The sequence below is a fragment of the Halichoerus grypus genome, chromosome 2 (genome assembly GCF_964656455.1).
Source record: "Halichoerus grypus chromosome 2, mHalGry1.hap1.1, whole genome shotgun sequence".
Taxonomy (NCBI): domain Eukaryota; kingdom Metazoa; phylum Chordata; class Mammalia; order Carnivora; family Phocidae; genus Halichoerus; species Halichoerus grypus.
Genome location: NC_135713.1, coordinates 93,997,752 through 94,014,371, shown reverse-complemented (window position 1 = coordinate 94,014,371; position 16,620 = coordinate 93,997,752). Strand labels below are relative to the sequence as shown.

Sequence of the window (16,620 nt, the reverse complement as noted above, 5' to 3'; positions counted from 1 at the left end):
AACTCAACAGTATTTTAGCTAAAAAGCTTATTACTAATTCACTATATGAAACAATACATTTCAAATTCTCCTTAGTCCACCACATTTCACCAAGCCAAGATAAAACATGGGACATGTGCCATAAACATTAGACACATATTTTTCAGAAATATTAAGAAAAATAATGTTTAAGTGCTTCAACTTGAGTCCTGCTGTGTAATAAGTGACCATAGGATTTTGAAGTAGGCAGCTTTTCTCCCCTAAGGATGCTCTGGCACAGATGAGACTTTACTTAATATATGAAACATTGGAAACATGATTCTAAGTCTCAGATATCACCAAAGAAAGATAATAAAATAAACTGTAACTATCATTATGGTTTCTCAATTTTAGATGTTGCTGAAAAGATTCTCTACTGAATCACAGGATTACCAACTATGAAAGACAGTTAGATATGCATTGCCAGCACTTCGATATATTTTAGAAAATAATGTAGTAAAATACCCAACATTTAAAATTTTGGCAGATTAAATTCAGAAATCTTTAAATGATGAAAAGACCTGAAAACTACTCTGCAATTGTATAAAGTGATAAAAACCCATTTTCAGGGCTCATGAAATATAAATTATAAAGAGAAATTTAAATTTAAAATTTACATTAAGAAAATACAAGAAACTTTGAAGCCAATATAAAATTCTGACTGACTGACCTCCAGGAAGCTACTTTTAGCCAAAAGATGTTTTGAAATGATACACACACACACACATGAACAGAAAAATTTCTAAATGATTTTAAAAGCTTCCACATAGAAATATGGTACTATTTAGAAATCAAATTAGGGGCGCCTGGGTGGCTCAGTCGTTAAGCGTCTGCCTTCGGCTCAGGTCATGATCCCAGGGTCCTGGGATCGAGCCCCGCATCTGGCTCCCTGCTCAGCGGGAAGCCTGCTTCTCCCTCTCCCACTCCCCCTGCTTGTGTTCCCTCTCTCACTGTGTCTCTCTCTGTCAAATAAATAAAAAATCTTAAAAAAAAAGAAATCAAATTAAAAACTGGACAAAAGTAAAGGTGAACAAATGATTGCTCTAACAGCTCACTGAAAAAATTTCAAGTAAAGTAACTATTAGTTACTTAATAAAAGGGGGAATTAGCAAACAATTGCTCACTGAAAATTAAAATATATCATTCAATAAATAGCATTCAAAAACACAAAGTATTTAGATAAAGTATTAACAAAATAATACAACTTAAAATTTAACACTAAAAACTATAATATAATACACTATTGAGAGAAATTAAAGATGACCTAAACAAGTGAAGAAATAGAATCATGATCATGGGTCATAAGGCAAAATACTGTTAAAATGTTAATTCTCCCAAAATTGATCTATTATAGAGTTAATGCAATTCCAACATAGAGCCCAGTAGGCTTTTTCTACATATAAAAAAATGAGTTAAAAATATTTTAAAATAAAATATAAATCTCTCATAATTTCCCGACGCAATTATCTATCCAGAAAATCCAAGCATAGGAAACTAAAAAACTGTTAGAGATAAGAAGAGAGTTCACTGAGGCGGCCAAATACAGAACACAGAAAAGTCATTTGTCTTCCTATATACCATTAATAATTAATGTTAAAAATATAATGAAGGGGACCATTCATAATGGCCATCAAGATTTAAAAATACATAGAAATGAATCTAACAAGGAATGCACAAGATCTCTATGATAAAAACTACAAAATATAAACATAATGCTACTGAAAGACAGGGAAAGAGGGAAGAAAGAAGGGAATATATTAATTCCATATTATCCTAATCAAAGTTCAAAAACAATTTTTAACAGAACTTGAGAATTTGGTTCTAAAATTTAACTAGAAGATGAAACTTTTACTTTTTATGCCTCAGTATTATTTGAAAATTTACATATATATTTACATCACTGTATAATGAATAACTTTTTTCAGACTTATTGAGATCTAATTGACATATTACATTGTGTACATTTATAATGAAGTATTACTTCAAGCCCCTTAGAATAACTATCACCAAGAAGACAAGAGATAACAAGTGATGGCAAGGATGTAGAGAAAAGAGAATCCTTTCTACTGTTGGTGGCAATGTAAATTGGTACAGCCACCATGGAAAACAGTATGGAGGCTGCTCAAAAAAATTAAAAATAGAACTATCATATGATTCAGCAATCCCATTTCTCAGTATATATCCAAAGGAAATAAAATCACTATCTCAAAGAGATATCTATGCTCCCATGTTCATTGCAGCATTATTCACAGTAGCCAAGATACGGAAACAACCCAAGAATCTGTCCACAGATAAATGGATAAAGGTGATACAGATATATAGATATAATGGAATATTATTCAACCATGAGAAAGAAGGAATCCTGCCATTTGTGACAAAATGGATAGATCCTGAGGGCATATCTTCATCCTTTTCATCACAACCATTTCCCTTATTTATGTTGAAAAGCTCACCTTTACTACATTCTTCCAGCTACATAATTAGAGTCTCTCAAAAAATGGCCGTGTCACCATTCCCACAGTTGGCTATTTCTTTATAACTCCATTTACATTGTACCTGATTTTCATTTCCAATGTTACCATTTTTTTTAAAAGATTTTATTTATTTGTCAGAGAGAGAGCACAAGCAGGGGGACCAGCAGGCAGAGGGAGAAGCAGGCTCTCCGCTGAGCAAGGAGCCCCATGAGGGACTTGATCCCAGGACCCTGGGATCATGACCTGAGTTGAAGGTAGATGCTGAACTGACTGTGCCACCCAGGTGTCCCAAATGTTATCACTTTTTATTTCTTTGCTGCATTTTCATCTTTGTTGACCAAATCTCTCTTTCATTATCGATTTTTGTAAAATGTCAAGTGGGTTTCTCACTGGGAAGCAAGGAGGGAACACAACTACATGTTTTGCTGTCTGTACATACACCAAGTAATGTACACAGTGACAAATCAATAAAAGACTTTGAAAGAAGTGACATGACTGGTCAATGATCATGATGCATATTTGTTATCTATAGAGTGAGCTGTGAATTCAAGAGTTACTGGTGAAGTTTGTACATTATGCAATTACTATGTTAACATGCCCTGGTAACTGAAATTTGAACCATGTTGTTGTGGGATTGGTGTTATTTAACTAAACTGTGTTAACTGAAATCTGTGTGTTATCAAAGCCATGCAAAGCAAGAACTACCTGTCCATAAATGTAATTATTTATACAGCTTAACATTAACAACTGAAAAATTTATAAAGAATCTTGAACATGTCCCCTACATTACCAAATGACATAAACGGGAATGTAAGAATCAAATAACCTGCAGGTGTTCTACAGATACAGTTAGTCCTTAACTTTTATAAATCTGATTTTCATAACAAGTCACCCTTAAATGAACATATTGATACCTATAATCATCTTTCATAAATGGGATTTGAATTTAATATACCAAGAAAAGAAAGGATATTTCAAACTCTCATATGGTGGCATTTCCTGCTGGAAAACAGTATTGTTTCAGTTGTGTTGTCACCTTATTATAAGAGTTTATTTGTGCAATTATACAAATATATTACATTTTGACATTATATAAAAATATGTGACAGATAAAATCAGCAATGGTGGTGATGAACAGCACAGTAGCAATGAGAAAGACAGGTTTTGTGAATTTAATTCCAGTGAGAAAAAATCAAAACTCTTTAGCATTAGACAGTCACTGAGTTAAACAGTGTTTTCACTGTGAATGTAAAAAAAAAAAAGAATGCAAAAAAAACCCTCGAGTGCATACAATACAAACTGCGAAAATATTTTATTAAAAATTTCATATAAAATTAGGAATTGCATTATATTTTTAGCTCTCTGACAAATGACCCTAATAACTTTCAGTCAATTGTTTGAATTTTACATTACAACTGAAAACTGGTGAATGTTCTTGCATTTACTAATATTCATTAGAACTTCTATGATACAGGGCATCTGAGTGGCTCAATCAGTTAAGCATCTGCCTTCGGCTTGGGCCCTGATCTCAGGGTCCTGGGATCAAGCCCCATGTCGGGCTCCCTGCTCAGTGGGGAGTCTGCGTCTCCCTCTCCCTCTGCCCCCACCCCTGCTTGTGCGCTCTCTCTCTCAAATAAATAAAATTAAAAAAAAAAAAAAGAACTTCTATGATACTAAATTGAATAAAGCATTGGTATTGGTAGCAAGGGAATTTGAAACACAGAAGAATGCTCACAATTTTTAAGCCATTAAATGACACAAGAAAATCCTTCAGCTAATCTACAATCCCTCCATGTAAGAAGTCAAAATATTATTGTATATAATCCTATTTTGTCTTCAAAATGATTAGTTCTTTCTATCTCAGAGGAGAAATATCTTGATATTAGAGATAGGGAAATTAGAACACAGAAAAGACGGAATTAAAACTCAAGTTCTGAAAACAAAAACAAAAACAAAACTCAAGTATTTGAACTGTGACACTCCAAACTTCTTCCAAAACATTTTAGACAGGAAATATTTATATAAAGGGAAAATGAGATGTTTGATTTGGTACTTAATATATTATTTAACACATATTTAATATAATCACTACATGTCCCTTTTCCAAAATTGAAATGATCTATTTTACCTACCCCAACAATCCGTTTCATAGCATCCAACTTAGCAGAATCTTTGTTGCTCTCCAACATTTGCTTTAGATCTTCATTCCTATATAAAAAAAAGAAAAAAATTCCATATTTCGATTTTTTACATTATATAGCTATTAAAATATTCCTTAAAAATTAGAAATAATGATGAACAATATTAGAAAACTGCATTCTTACATGTAATTAAATATATATTTTTCATCTACTCTACAAATATTGAAGTGCTACGTTGTAATGAAGCCCATCAATCATACAAAACTATAAAATTGTACCTCACTTCTGGGCAAAATATCTATGTGAACATAGGAATAAAGATTCTCTTATCTCAAAATCTCCTCTGCATAATCATGAAAAAAAAAAAAAAGAAAAATCCTTGAATCACCACTAAAATATTTTCATAAGCCAGAAAGTAAGAATTTTCTTTTCTCAAGAAAGAACACTCATTAAAGAAAGACTGTCACTCACACCATCCCTTTTTAATCCCTACCTCTCCTCCGCCTACCCCCCCCAAAAAAAAAGAACATAAACATGAAGGGAAACCCCCAGTGATACTCCCTAATCAAACAATTATGTAAAGGCAATTTTAACACTTAAATGAGAAGATAAGGTGATGAACCAGAGCAGTTAGTAATAAGGATGCAAACGCAGGAAAGACACAAGAGCTACCTAAAAGTTGAAATCAGTGGGATGCAGTGACTGTGAAGAATGAGATTGGGGCACTCAGTAAGGATACCCGGTGTTTCCAATTTGGATTGACCAAGCAGATGACGATGCTACCGTGTAAGATAAAATAGACATTTGCTATTTTCCAAAGTTAATTGTTATATAAACATCCTTAAAAGAGAGTGCAGAACAAAAACTATCAATGCCTTACAGAGAAGAACTGAAAAAAAGAAAAACGTAAGAACTATCCCCCAACAAATTTTTTTTTAAGATTTTATTTATTTATTTGACAGACAGAAAGAGAGAGAGAGCACAAGTAGGGGGAGCAGCAGGAACAGGGAGAGAGAGAGAGAGAGAAGCAGACTCCCCACTGAGCAAGGAGCCAAATGCTGGGCAGAGGCGAAGGCAGACGCTTAACCGACTGAGGCACCCAGGTGCCCCCTCCCAACAAATTATTTTGCTCACAACTGATCTGCCCCTATTCTAAGTGAACCTTCTCCCAGCATACTCACAAATTCCCCCAGCAAAAGAAAATGTGTAATTTGCAATCTCTAATCATTTTTCCTTCAACATGGAAGAACGTATTTTTAAAACAGTTATACAGCTAGGCAAAGAGTTCTCAGACTTGACAACTAAAGTACAGTCCATAAAAGGGAATGCTGATAAACTGGATCTCATCAAAATTTAAAACTCTTCCTCCTCATTAAGAGGAAAAAAAAATAGAGACTGGCAGAAAATATCTGTAACCATACTGCATATATATGATAAAGGACTAATACCCAGAATATATTTCAAACTTCAAAATTCAACAGTTAACAAAAAAATTCAATTAAAAAAGGGACAAAAACATTGCTATGGATTGAACTGTGTTTCCTCAACCCCCAAGGTGACTTTACTAGGGCCTTTAAAGAGATCAGTAAGGTTAAATAAGGTCATAAGGGTAGAGCTCTAATCCAGTAAAACTGGTGTCCTAAGAAGAGAGACAGACATCATTGGTGCACACCCACAAAGAAAAGGCCATGTGAGGACACAGCAAGGAGACAATCAAATGTAAGCCAAGCTGTGAGGCCTCAAGAGTAACCAAACTGGGAATTCCAGTCTCCTGGAAGAACTGTGAGAAACTGTGAGAAATAAATCTCTGTTGTTTAAACCACAGTCTGTGGTATTTTGTTATGGCAGCCATAACAAACCAATAGATTTTGGTACCCAGAAATAGAATGCTGCTATAACACCTAAAAATGTGAAAGTGGCTTTGGAAGTAAGTAATGGATAGAGGCTGGAACAGTTTGGAGGTGCATATTTAAAAAAGAAAAAAAAAAAAAAGAACCTACACTGCCTTGAAGATAGCGTTAGTAGGAATATGGATGTTAAAGGCGATTATGATGAGATCTCTGATGGAAATGAAGAGCATGTTATTAGAAACTGGAGGAAAGGCAATCCTTGTTATAAAGTGGCAAGAACTTGTCTCCTAGTGTTGTACGGAAAGTGGAAGTTAAAAGTGATGAACTTGGATATACAGCTGACAAGATTTCTAAGCAAAGTATTAAAGGCACAGCCTGGTTTCTCCTTGTTTCTTACGATAAAAGTGAGAAAGAAATATAAGTTGAAGGACTGTTAAGCAAAAAAGAACTAGAACTTGAAGATTTGGAAAATTTTCAGCCTATCCATATTGCAAAATACAAGAACTCATCATCAGACCTTTTTCAAAAGTGTGGCTAGAAAAGTATTTCACCGAGAGATCATGGGTGCCAACTCAGGAATATAATCAGATGTCACAGCAGAAGCCAGAAAGATGGGATTATACAACAGAGACACTGCCATCCTGGAGTAAAAGGGAGAGAAGGAACAAAATGAAGGAAATCTGTCAGACTTTTGGATTCTATAGGACAGGACAGCATGAGGATGCAGAAAGATGGCAGCCACCTGTAAGCCAAGGAGAGAGGCCTGAGGAGAAATCAAACCTGCCTTCAGTCTGATGGTAGACTTCTAGCCTCTAGAACAGTGAGAAATAAATTTCTGTTAATCAAGCCACCCATTCTGTGGCATTCTCTTATGGCAGCCCTAGCAAACCAAAATAGATATCAACAAACAATTCACTGAAGGAGATACACAAATGGCAAAAAGCATATGAAAAGATAATCAATTTCATTAGCTATTAAGGAAATACAAATTAAAACCACAGCAAGATATAACTACACATATATCAGAATGGCTCTCATCTAAAATAAAAAAATAATTTTAGAGTGGCTCAGCTGGTTAAGCACCAACTCTTGATTTTGGCTCAGCTGGTTAAGCACCAACTCTTGATTTCGGCTCAGGTCATGATATCAGGATCATGAGATCGAGCCCCATGCTGTGCTCTGCGCTGGGCGTGCAGCCTGCTTAAGATTCTCTCTCCCTCTCCTTCTGCCCCTCCACCCACTCTCACGTGCTCTCTCTTGAAAGAAAGAAAGTTAAATTTTAAAATAGTAACAACACCTAACGATACTGAGTTCAGAGAGGAACTGGATCACTCATATACTGCTGGTGGGAATTTAAAAGGTTACAGCCACTCTGGCAGTTTGGCAATTTTATAGAACTAAACCTGTAATTTCCATACAACCAAGTAATTTCACTCTTGGGTATTTATCTCTGGGAAATGGAAACTGATACACAAAAACCTGTGTACAGGTATTCAATAGCAGCTTTTATTCCTATTAGCCAAAACAGAAACAACCCAGATGTCCATCAATGGACAAATGGTTCAACAAACTGTGGTATATCCATAGCATGGAATACTACTCAGCAGGGATGATAAACTATTGATACATAAGACAACTCTGATTAATCTCCACAGAAATATGCTGAGTGAGAAAAGTTAATTCTAAAAGGCTATGTACTGGGGCGCCTGGGTGGCTCAGTCGTTAAGTGTCTGCCTTTGGCTCAGGTCATGATCCCAGGGTCCTGGGATCAAGCCCCACATCGGGCTCCCTGCTCAGCGGGGAGTCTGCTTCTCCCTCTCCCACTCCCCCTGCTTGTGTTCCCTCTCTCGCTGTCTCTCTGTAAAATAAATAAATACAATCTTTAAAAAAAAAAAAGTAAAATAAAAGGTTATATACTGTATTATTTCATTTACATAACATTCGTGAAATAACAAAACTATATATACGGAGAAAGATCAGTGGCTGCTGCACCTTAAGATAAAGAAAGGGAAAGGTGGACATAAAAGGGCAACACTGGAATACTACCAGCAATGAAAACAAATTAATTACTGATATACGCAACACGGTGGATGAATTCTCAAAAATCATCATTCTGAGTGAAAGAAGTCAGACACGGGGCGCCTGGGTGGCTCAGTCATTAAGCATCTGCCTTCGGCTCAGGTCGTGATCCCAGGGTCCTGGGATCGAGCCCCACATAGGGCTCCCTGCTCAGCCGGAAGCCTGCTTCTCCCTCTCCCAATCCCCCTGCTTGTGTTGCCTCTCTCGCTATCTCTCTCTCTGTCAAATAAATAAATAAAATCTTAAAAAAAAAAAAGAAAGAAAGAAGTCAGACACAAAACAGCATGATTTAATTCACTTAAACTTATAGAAAAGGCAAACTAATCGAGACTGAAGCAGATCAGTGGTACACTGGGGCCACTGGGTAGAGGGAGAAATGAAGAGCAAAGGAACTTAAGAAAATTTTATTCCATAAGATGATGGAAATGTTCTGTATCTTCTTAACTGTGGTGGTGATTTCACTGGTACATACATCTATCAAAACATCTAATTACAATCTTTAGGTGGATAATTTATTATATGCAAATTATACCACTATAAAGCTGATATTTAAAACATTCATAATGTTTTATTCATATGTGTGAATAAGATGCTGAGTTCTCCAAAAGAAGACCAAAAGACATACATCTATTTCTGAGAAAAACATTATGAGGGATCAGATAAGCCACCACTTTACATACTTAGAAATCAGGATATTACATTTAAGCTTCATTCATGCTTACTCAAGAATTTAAATCACTAAATATTGTGTTTTAGCACATCAAAGCAAAATCCTCCTAAAGAAACTAACAGGAAACTAAGACTGTATTATTACAAATTGTAATTAACTACTTACAAGAGTTATTAGTTTATAATTAGCAACCTTTCATACTTTTCACAACAAACTGCAGAAAAAAGAAAAAATTTACACCACATGGCTACTTCATGAAACAGTTCAATCACCAAGAAGTATGAGAAACCCTTGCATCTCAGCTTAGGCCTAAGAGTAGACCAGAAAAGCTTCTCTAACTACACAGAGAAAGCCCTGACATAAAACTACTAACTTTAGTTTTTGCACACTTTACAAATTTAAGCTTAATGTAGGCACAGTAAGCACTTATCAAGAATGAATGATCAATCAGGTGTTATTACAGGCTAAGTTGTATACCTTCCAAAATTCCTATGAAGTCCTAGCCCCAAGAATGTGGCTATTAGGAGACAGAGCCTTTAAAGAGGTAATTAAGCCAAAATGAGGTCAATATGGGTGGACCTTAATCCAACATGAGTGATATCTTTGTAGGAGCAGATTAAGACACAGACACACAAAGACAAAGGGATGACCAGGTGAGGCCACAGCAAGAAGGTGGCCATATGCAAAGCAGGGAAAGGGGCCTCAGAAGAAATCAGAACTGCCCACCTTGATCTTGGACTTCTAGCCTCCAGAAATTGGGGGAAAATAAATTTCTTTTAAGCCACAGAGTCTGTGTCTTTCTGTTATGGCAGCCATAGCAAACTAATACAGAAGGTAAATGTTATAAACGGTCATTACATAAAAATATAAATAAACAAACAAACAAATAAATAAAAGATAAGTACATTTTTTTCCAAAAAGAGTAGAGGCAATGAAATTTACTATGAAAAAAAATTACTCTTCCTTTCTACGCAGCTCATAAAATTAAATACAATGGTGACCACTAGTGGGACATAAAAGTCGTTAAATAATTAAAACACTGACTTTTCTCTAAACATAAAGCTACAAAATATACAAGTAGTAGAGAAAGCAATACATGAAAACTGTATCTGAGGATATACAACTACCAAATATTAAAATACTATAAATGTTCACTGGATTACATTTAGAATCCCTTCTTAAAACTTCTCACTCTTCTACAGTACAAAGGTAACTGAGAAGGGAATATTAAAAATAATGGAACCGGGATGCCTGGGTGGCTCGGTCGGTTAAGCATCTGCCTCCAGCTCAGGTCATGGTCCCGGGGTCCTGGGATCAAGTCCCACATTGGGCTCCTTGCTCAGCAGGGAGCCTGTTTCTCCCTCTGCCTGCAGCTCCCCCTGCTTGTGCTCTCTCTCTCTGACAAATAAAACCTTAAAAAAAAAGGTAAGTTTGCTTCAATCAGATAAGTAGACATAGAATATATTTTTTAAAAAATGGAACCACACATGAGGGGTTTTCTTCCCTATCTACTTTTTGTTATTTTCCTTCTACTTTTTATTATTTTTCTCTTTTACTTAATGACCATATATGCTTTCATAAATGAAAAATCTAAACCCTTCCTAAAAAACCTTAAAGATCTTATTGGGGTAAGAAAGCAAAAGAACTGAAGTAATTAGATAGGTAATAAATAGAAAATGTGATCACATATACACATATCAAAAGAAAAAAGAAAATTCATTTTCTCGTGTCTGGGTGACCCCCTTATACTTTCCCCAAGAACTTTCCACCACTCTTCTCCACCAGTGTTAGAGAAGTGAGCAATGAAGAATAACAAAGTACCAATTTTTAGGACAACCCAACCTCTCCAACCCTAGGAGTAATTTTATTCATGACCTAATGGAAACTTGGTTTATTCCTTATAAGCCTGAGATGCCACAGTCCCCTTCCCAACCACTTTTAGGTACTGACACACTCTCTCAAATTAAGTAAGAAAACAAGATCCCAGTATTAAAGCCAAAGGTTTTGCTGATCATGTTTAACATAGTCTTCAACAACAAATATAAATATCTTTTGTGTTAACACAGGCAGATATTAAGTTTGAGGTTCAGAGAAGATACTAGAAATATCCCAGGCACTGTTTCAACTTGAAGTAATATTCAACCTCATGCAGATATGTCATGAAAACTATTGAAATTTCTGATATAAATTACATATTTCTTCTCAAATTCCTCTTTGCTTGTCACCAAAACAATTGCTTGTCACCAATAGGTTTGGGAGAGTTAAAACAAACACCTCAAACAAAAACAAAAACAAAAACAAAAACCACATATCTCATTTACCCTCAAAATATGTACACTTGTATTGAGTCATTTTAGGTCTACCTCCTTCCTTATCTGGATTCAAATATGGCCTATAAACATGTATCACTTACTGCATCAATCTTAGAAATTAAGAAATTCTTTTTGTTAAACATTAAGAGAGTTGATTCAAATAATGCTGAATTGGCAATACTTTCAGTGACTGCTGAAAACCAATATTTGTTTCAATTTTTTTTTTTTTTTAATTTGCCTGCTTTTTCATTTACCTACTGACCTGTAGCTTTCCAGCTTTGAGTACTAGGATACCAACTTTATTTTTACATAAGTGACATCTTGTGGTGATAAGTGGTATAACTTTTCCTTTCATGTTCAAAATATGTTTTTATAGTTTCAAGGAAAATATGTAACTGGAATTACAGAAAATCTTACTATTACCAGAAATTCACTCCCATTAAAGCACCAGTAAAACACATCAACTATAATCAAAAAGCAAAATGTTACCAGTTATACATAAGAACTTAGGAGGTAGGAGAGGGCGCCTGGGTGGCTCAGACGGTTAAGCGTCTGCCTTCGGCTCAGGTCATGATCCCAGGGTCCTGGGATCGAGTCCCGCATCGGGCTCCCTGCTCCTTGGGAGCCTGCTTCTCCCTCTGCTTCTCTCTCTCTCTGTCTCTCATGAATAAATAAATATATAAAATCTTTAAAAAAAAAAAAAAAAAAGAACTTAGGAGGTAGGAGAGCTTTAACATAGTATAAATTACCTCTTTTCTTAAAAAAAAAAAAAAATCTATAATCCAGGTGCACCTGGCTGGCTCAGTCAGAAGAACATGTATCTCTTGATCTCAAGGTCATAAGTTCAAGAACCATGTTAGGTGTAGAAAGTACTAAAAAAAATAAACTTTAAAAATAAATAATAAAATAAAAAGTCTGTTATCCGTACCTCATTTAAACCTTTCATTCATTTTAAAAACAATGTAAATTAAGGGGATGATTAAGACTATATAGCATCATACACTGTATCAGTGCTACTCAAAGTGTGATCCAAGAAAGTCCAGTCCAAGAACCATCACCAATCCACAAATTTTTGTTACTAATCCATGAGGAAATATGTACAGAAACTGAGAGCAAGCAAAGTTAGAAACTTGACAATAATTCAACAGTATAATGTTATATCTTTTGAATCTAACAAAAAATTGGGGCTTGCATTTTGCATGCTTTCTTTCATTCCATTTTTCTAGTAATTTATTTCTTACTGTATTTTTCAGAAGATCCATCCATGATGGACTGGAAATTTGAAAGAAAAAATATAGGTCTTTCATCAGTTTGCAAGCACTGCAATACACACAATCACCTTCTTTTTCCTCAAAACGTTCACAAAAATTCGTGTACCATAAAAAGCAACACCTGAAACTTAAATCCAGGAATGATGGACTGGGGAAAGTAATATGGAATAGTAATTTCCAATTGGAAGTATGTCCCCCAAAGGATACATCAAATCTTTGAGAGGAAGGTGGGCCTTTTCAAGCCCTGCCAAAAAAAAATTCTAAAACACAGGCACCTCTGCAGGCTTTTTGAACCACTTAAATGAAAAATGTTTCTACTCTTAAGTGTTACACTGTACACATAAATAGGTATGCCCCAAAAATAGCTGGGAACAAGAGTCATAATTTACTTTTTTCTAGTGCTAAGTAGCTAAAGGGAATGGCCTTCATGATACATTTATGTGCACAATATGAAAGCTTAGTAACTTTCAGTTCAGTTATGGCCTATACTTCCCTTGGATGACACTCAAAACACTGTATAGTTTTGGGGACAAAATACTGACTTAATAAATATAAGAATAAGTAAAACAGAAAACTCCAGCTACCTAATCATCCATCTATTAACCCCCTAAAAAAAAGTAACCATAAATTATCCAAGTAAATATGAACTTTCCTCCCATATTGTTCACAAAACTAAAAAAGGAATAGCGTACAATTGCTATCACCACTTCTTCAACCCTGGGTAATCTCTTTCTCTCTTACTCCTCCATTAAAACTTCTCTTACAAAGTAACAAATAACTTCCTAATTTAAAAATCCATGCAAAACTCCCATAAATACTTTTAGATTATTCCTCTACATTTGATAGAATTGATCACTACTCCTCCATCTTAAATTCCCTCCCCTCTTAGATTCTGTAACTCTATTCTCATCTGGCTACCATTTACATTTGTGCCACACCAATGAACAAAAATTACCAAAATCCTTGCCCTTGTAGAGTTTTCATTCTAATAACTAAGACAAAACAACAAACATAATAAATTTTAAATCATGAGGTGTATGAGGGAAAAATAGAGCAGAGAAGGCAAGAGAGAATGGAGAAGGCAATTTTAATGAGGGTGGTCAGAGTAAGCTAAATAAAGAGACATCTGAACAAAGATTTCCAAGTAAAGGCGTTAGCCATGCAGACACTCGGAGTGAGGGGCAGGGAGGAAGAGCACTCTAGGCAAAAGAGACAATGAAAGGGGAGTAAATAATGTTTACTCCAAATGAAAAAAGGAACCACTGGAGGGCTTTGACTAGAGGAGAGTCATGATCTAATATATGTGAAAGAATCATTCTAGCTGCTATGTTTATAATACACTGTTGGGACTTCCACATCTGCCCATGGTTCTGTAAGAAACTAAGCCTGCCACAGAAAATAACTATAAAAGCTGGAAGAAATAATTAACTTTCTGAAGGCACTGGAGGGCAACCAATGCAGGCAGGACTTAAGGGGCCAAAATCCTGGAAAGAAGAGAAGCACACAAAGTGAGCTCCTTATTCACACCAGGTTTTTCCCTGAGTATATTTCCCAAACTGCCATTTGGGAGACTAGAACTCAATAGGAAATGGCAGTTTTAACAGACCGAGGAGACAAATGTTGAAGTTCATAGATAATAAAGGAAATGGAACTTGAAGGGCAAAATTTCAAAAGAGAGAACCAGTGAAAAGGTACACAAAAATCCCTTCAAGCACTTGTCTACATTTTCACAGGGCATGATTCCAGGAAATCCAGCAGAGAACAACAGTTCAGAGGTTAAATACTTGTGCAGGGATTTCAGCAACTATGCACTGCTATATAGAGGAGCTGGAATTCAAGTCTTTCCCAAATACAAAGGTGTGGCATGTATTCCAGCCTTCCAATTAAGATCACAGAAGGGCCACAAGAGAAGAGTAAGGATGTATCTTAGGAGTTTGAGAAAACTGTGGGGTGTCCCAGCTGGGTGGAGGCTTGCGGAACGGTGAATAATTCACCCAAAGCAGAACAAAGGAGATAAAGTTTATTCAATACACTGCAAGGGAACAGCAGACAGGGCAGCAGAGGAAAGACTATCTGCCAAGAGGTGGTGGTGAGAGGCCACAGTTATAGGGCAGAGCGAGGAGGACGGAACATACGGAATTTTCCCTTTTTTGGTAACTGTGCCTGGTTGTAAATAGCCCGTTCACTATTTACGGCCTATGGCTACTTCAAGGTGGGTTGCTTAATGAGCCTATTTGCATTCAGCTCAGTGGTTGTGTGGGCTTTTACCTTGCTCAGGTTTCCATTGCTCAAGCCTGTTGCCTAAAAGCAGTCTCTACAAAAAAGTGAAATAGACAAGACTTTAAAAGGCCTAAAATTGGGGTGCCTGGGTGGCTTAGTTGGTTGAGCATTTGACTCTTGATTGCAGCTCAGATAATGATCTGAGGGTCATGAGATGGAGTTCTGCATGGGGCTCCACCACTCAGCACATAGTCTGTTTGAGATTCTCTTTCCCTCTCCTTCTGCCCCTCCCCCCACTCACGGATGCACATGCATGCACGTGCACTCTCTCTCCCTCTCTCTCAAATAAATAAATAAATCTTAAAAAAAAAAAAAAAAACCCTCTTTGGAAGAAGATTATCATCCAGAACCTCATCCGTGTTTTTATTCTAAATATCAAGCATATGACTCAAAATTCATGAGGCATGCTAAAAACAAAAACAAAAAACAAAAAATTTTTAAAAAGAAAAAAGAATAGAAACAGATCCATGGGTAATTCAGAGATTACAGTTATCAGACAAAATACAATTAATATAGTCAGGAAAATAAAAGATGGACAAAAGAGATGAAACGATAATGTCAACAATAAAATCTATACAAGATAATCAGAAGACATTCAGAACTGAAAAATATAGTATATGAAATTAAGAACTAACTAGATTGGTTTAACAGCAGACTATTAATTGCAGAAGACTGGATTACTGAACTTGAAAGCAGCTCAAAAGAAAAATCTACAATTTAAAGCACTAAGAAATAAAAGAATAAAAAGCACAGAAAACAGCAGCAGAGACACAGGACATAGTCAAAATATCTAACATACCTCTTAATTAAAAGTTCCCAAAAAGAGAGGGGAAGGAAAATGGGACAAAAGCAGTATTTCAAGAGACAACGGTTAAGAAACCCACATATTTTAAAACCTGAAGAAAACAGAAAAAAAAAAAAAACAACAAAGAAAACTACTCTAGGCATAGCATGGTCAAGCTGATGAAAATCAAACACAATGAGAAAAATCTTAAAAGTATGCAGAGAAAAAAGACATTTCCTTAAGAAAAGGTCTACAAACCTTTTCTGTAAAGGACCAGATGATAATTTTTTTTTTAAGATTTATTTATTTTTTTAAAGACTTATTTATTTATTTATATTATTTAGAGAGAGAGTGTGTGTGTGTGAGAGAACACGAACACAAGCACGAAGGGCCAGAGGGAGAGGGAGAGGGAGAAAGAATCTCAAGCAGACTCTGCACTGAGTGTGGAGCCCAATGCCGGGCTCAATCTCATGACCCTGAGATCATGGCCTGAGCTGAAACCAAGAGTCTGACAATTAACTGACTATGCCACCCTGGCGACCCTGGTTTTTTGTTTTTTTTGTTGTTGTTGTCTTAGGGTTTTGTTTTGTTTTGTTTTTTTAAGTAAACTCTATACCACACATGGGGGCTTGAACTCATGACGCCAAGATCGAATCACAGGCTCTACCAACTGAGCCAGCCGGACACACCCAGATGATAAATAATTTAAGCATTACTGACCACACCATCTCTGCCGTACCT

General features: G+C 35.9%; 1 protein-coding gene across 6 annotated transcripts in view; it reads right to left on the bottom strand.

Moving 5' to 3' along the window:
* Positions 1 to 16,620, bottom strand: part of AP3B1 (adaptor related protein complex 3 subunit beta 1) — a 257,305-nt gene that overhangs the window by 219,785 nt on the left and 20,900 nt on the right. For all 6 annotated transcript variants that reach the window (XR_013445739.1, XR_013445738.1, XM_078067161.1 and 3 more), the window contains exon 2: positions 4,625 to 4,700. Coding sequence is in view for 4 of the 6 variants with exons in the window: in XM_078067161.1 (XP_077923287.1) it covers positions 4,625 to 4,700 (76 nt within the window). In the remaining 2 variants the exon portion in view is untranslated. The remainder of the gene's footprint in view (positions 1 to 4,624; positions 4,701 to 16,620) is intronic.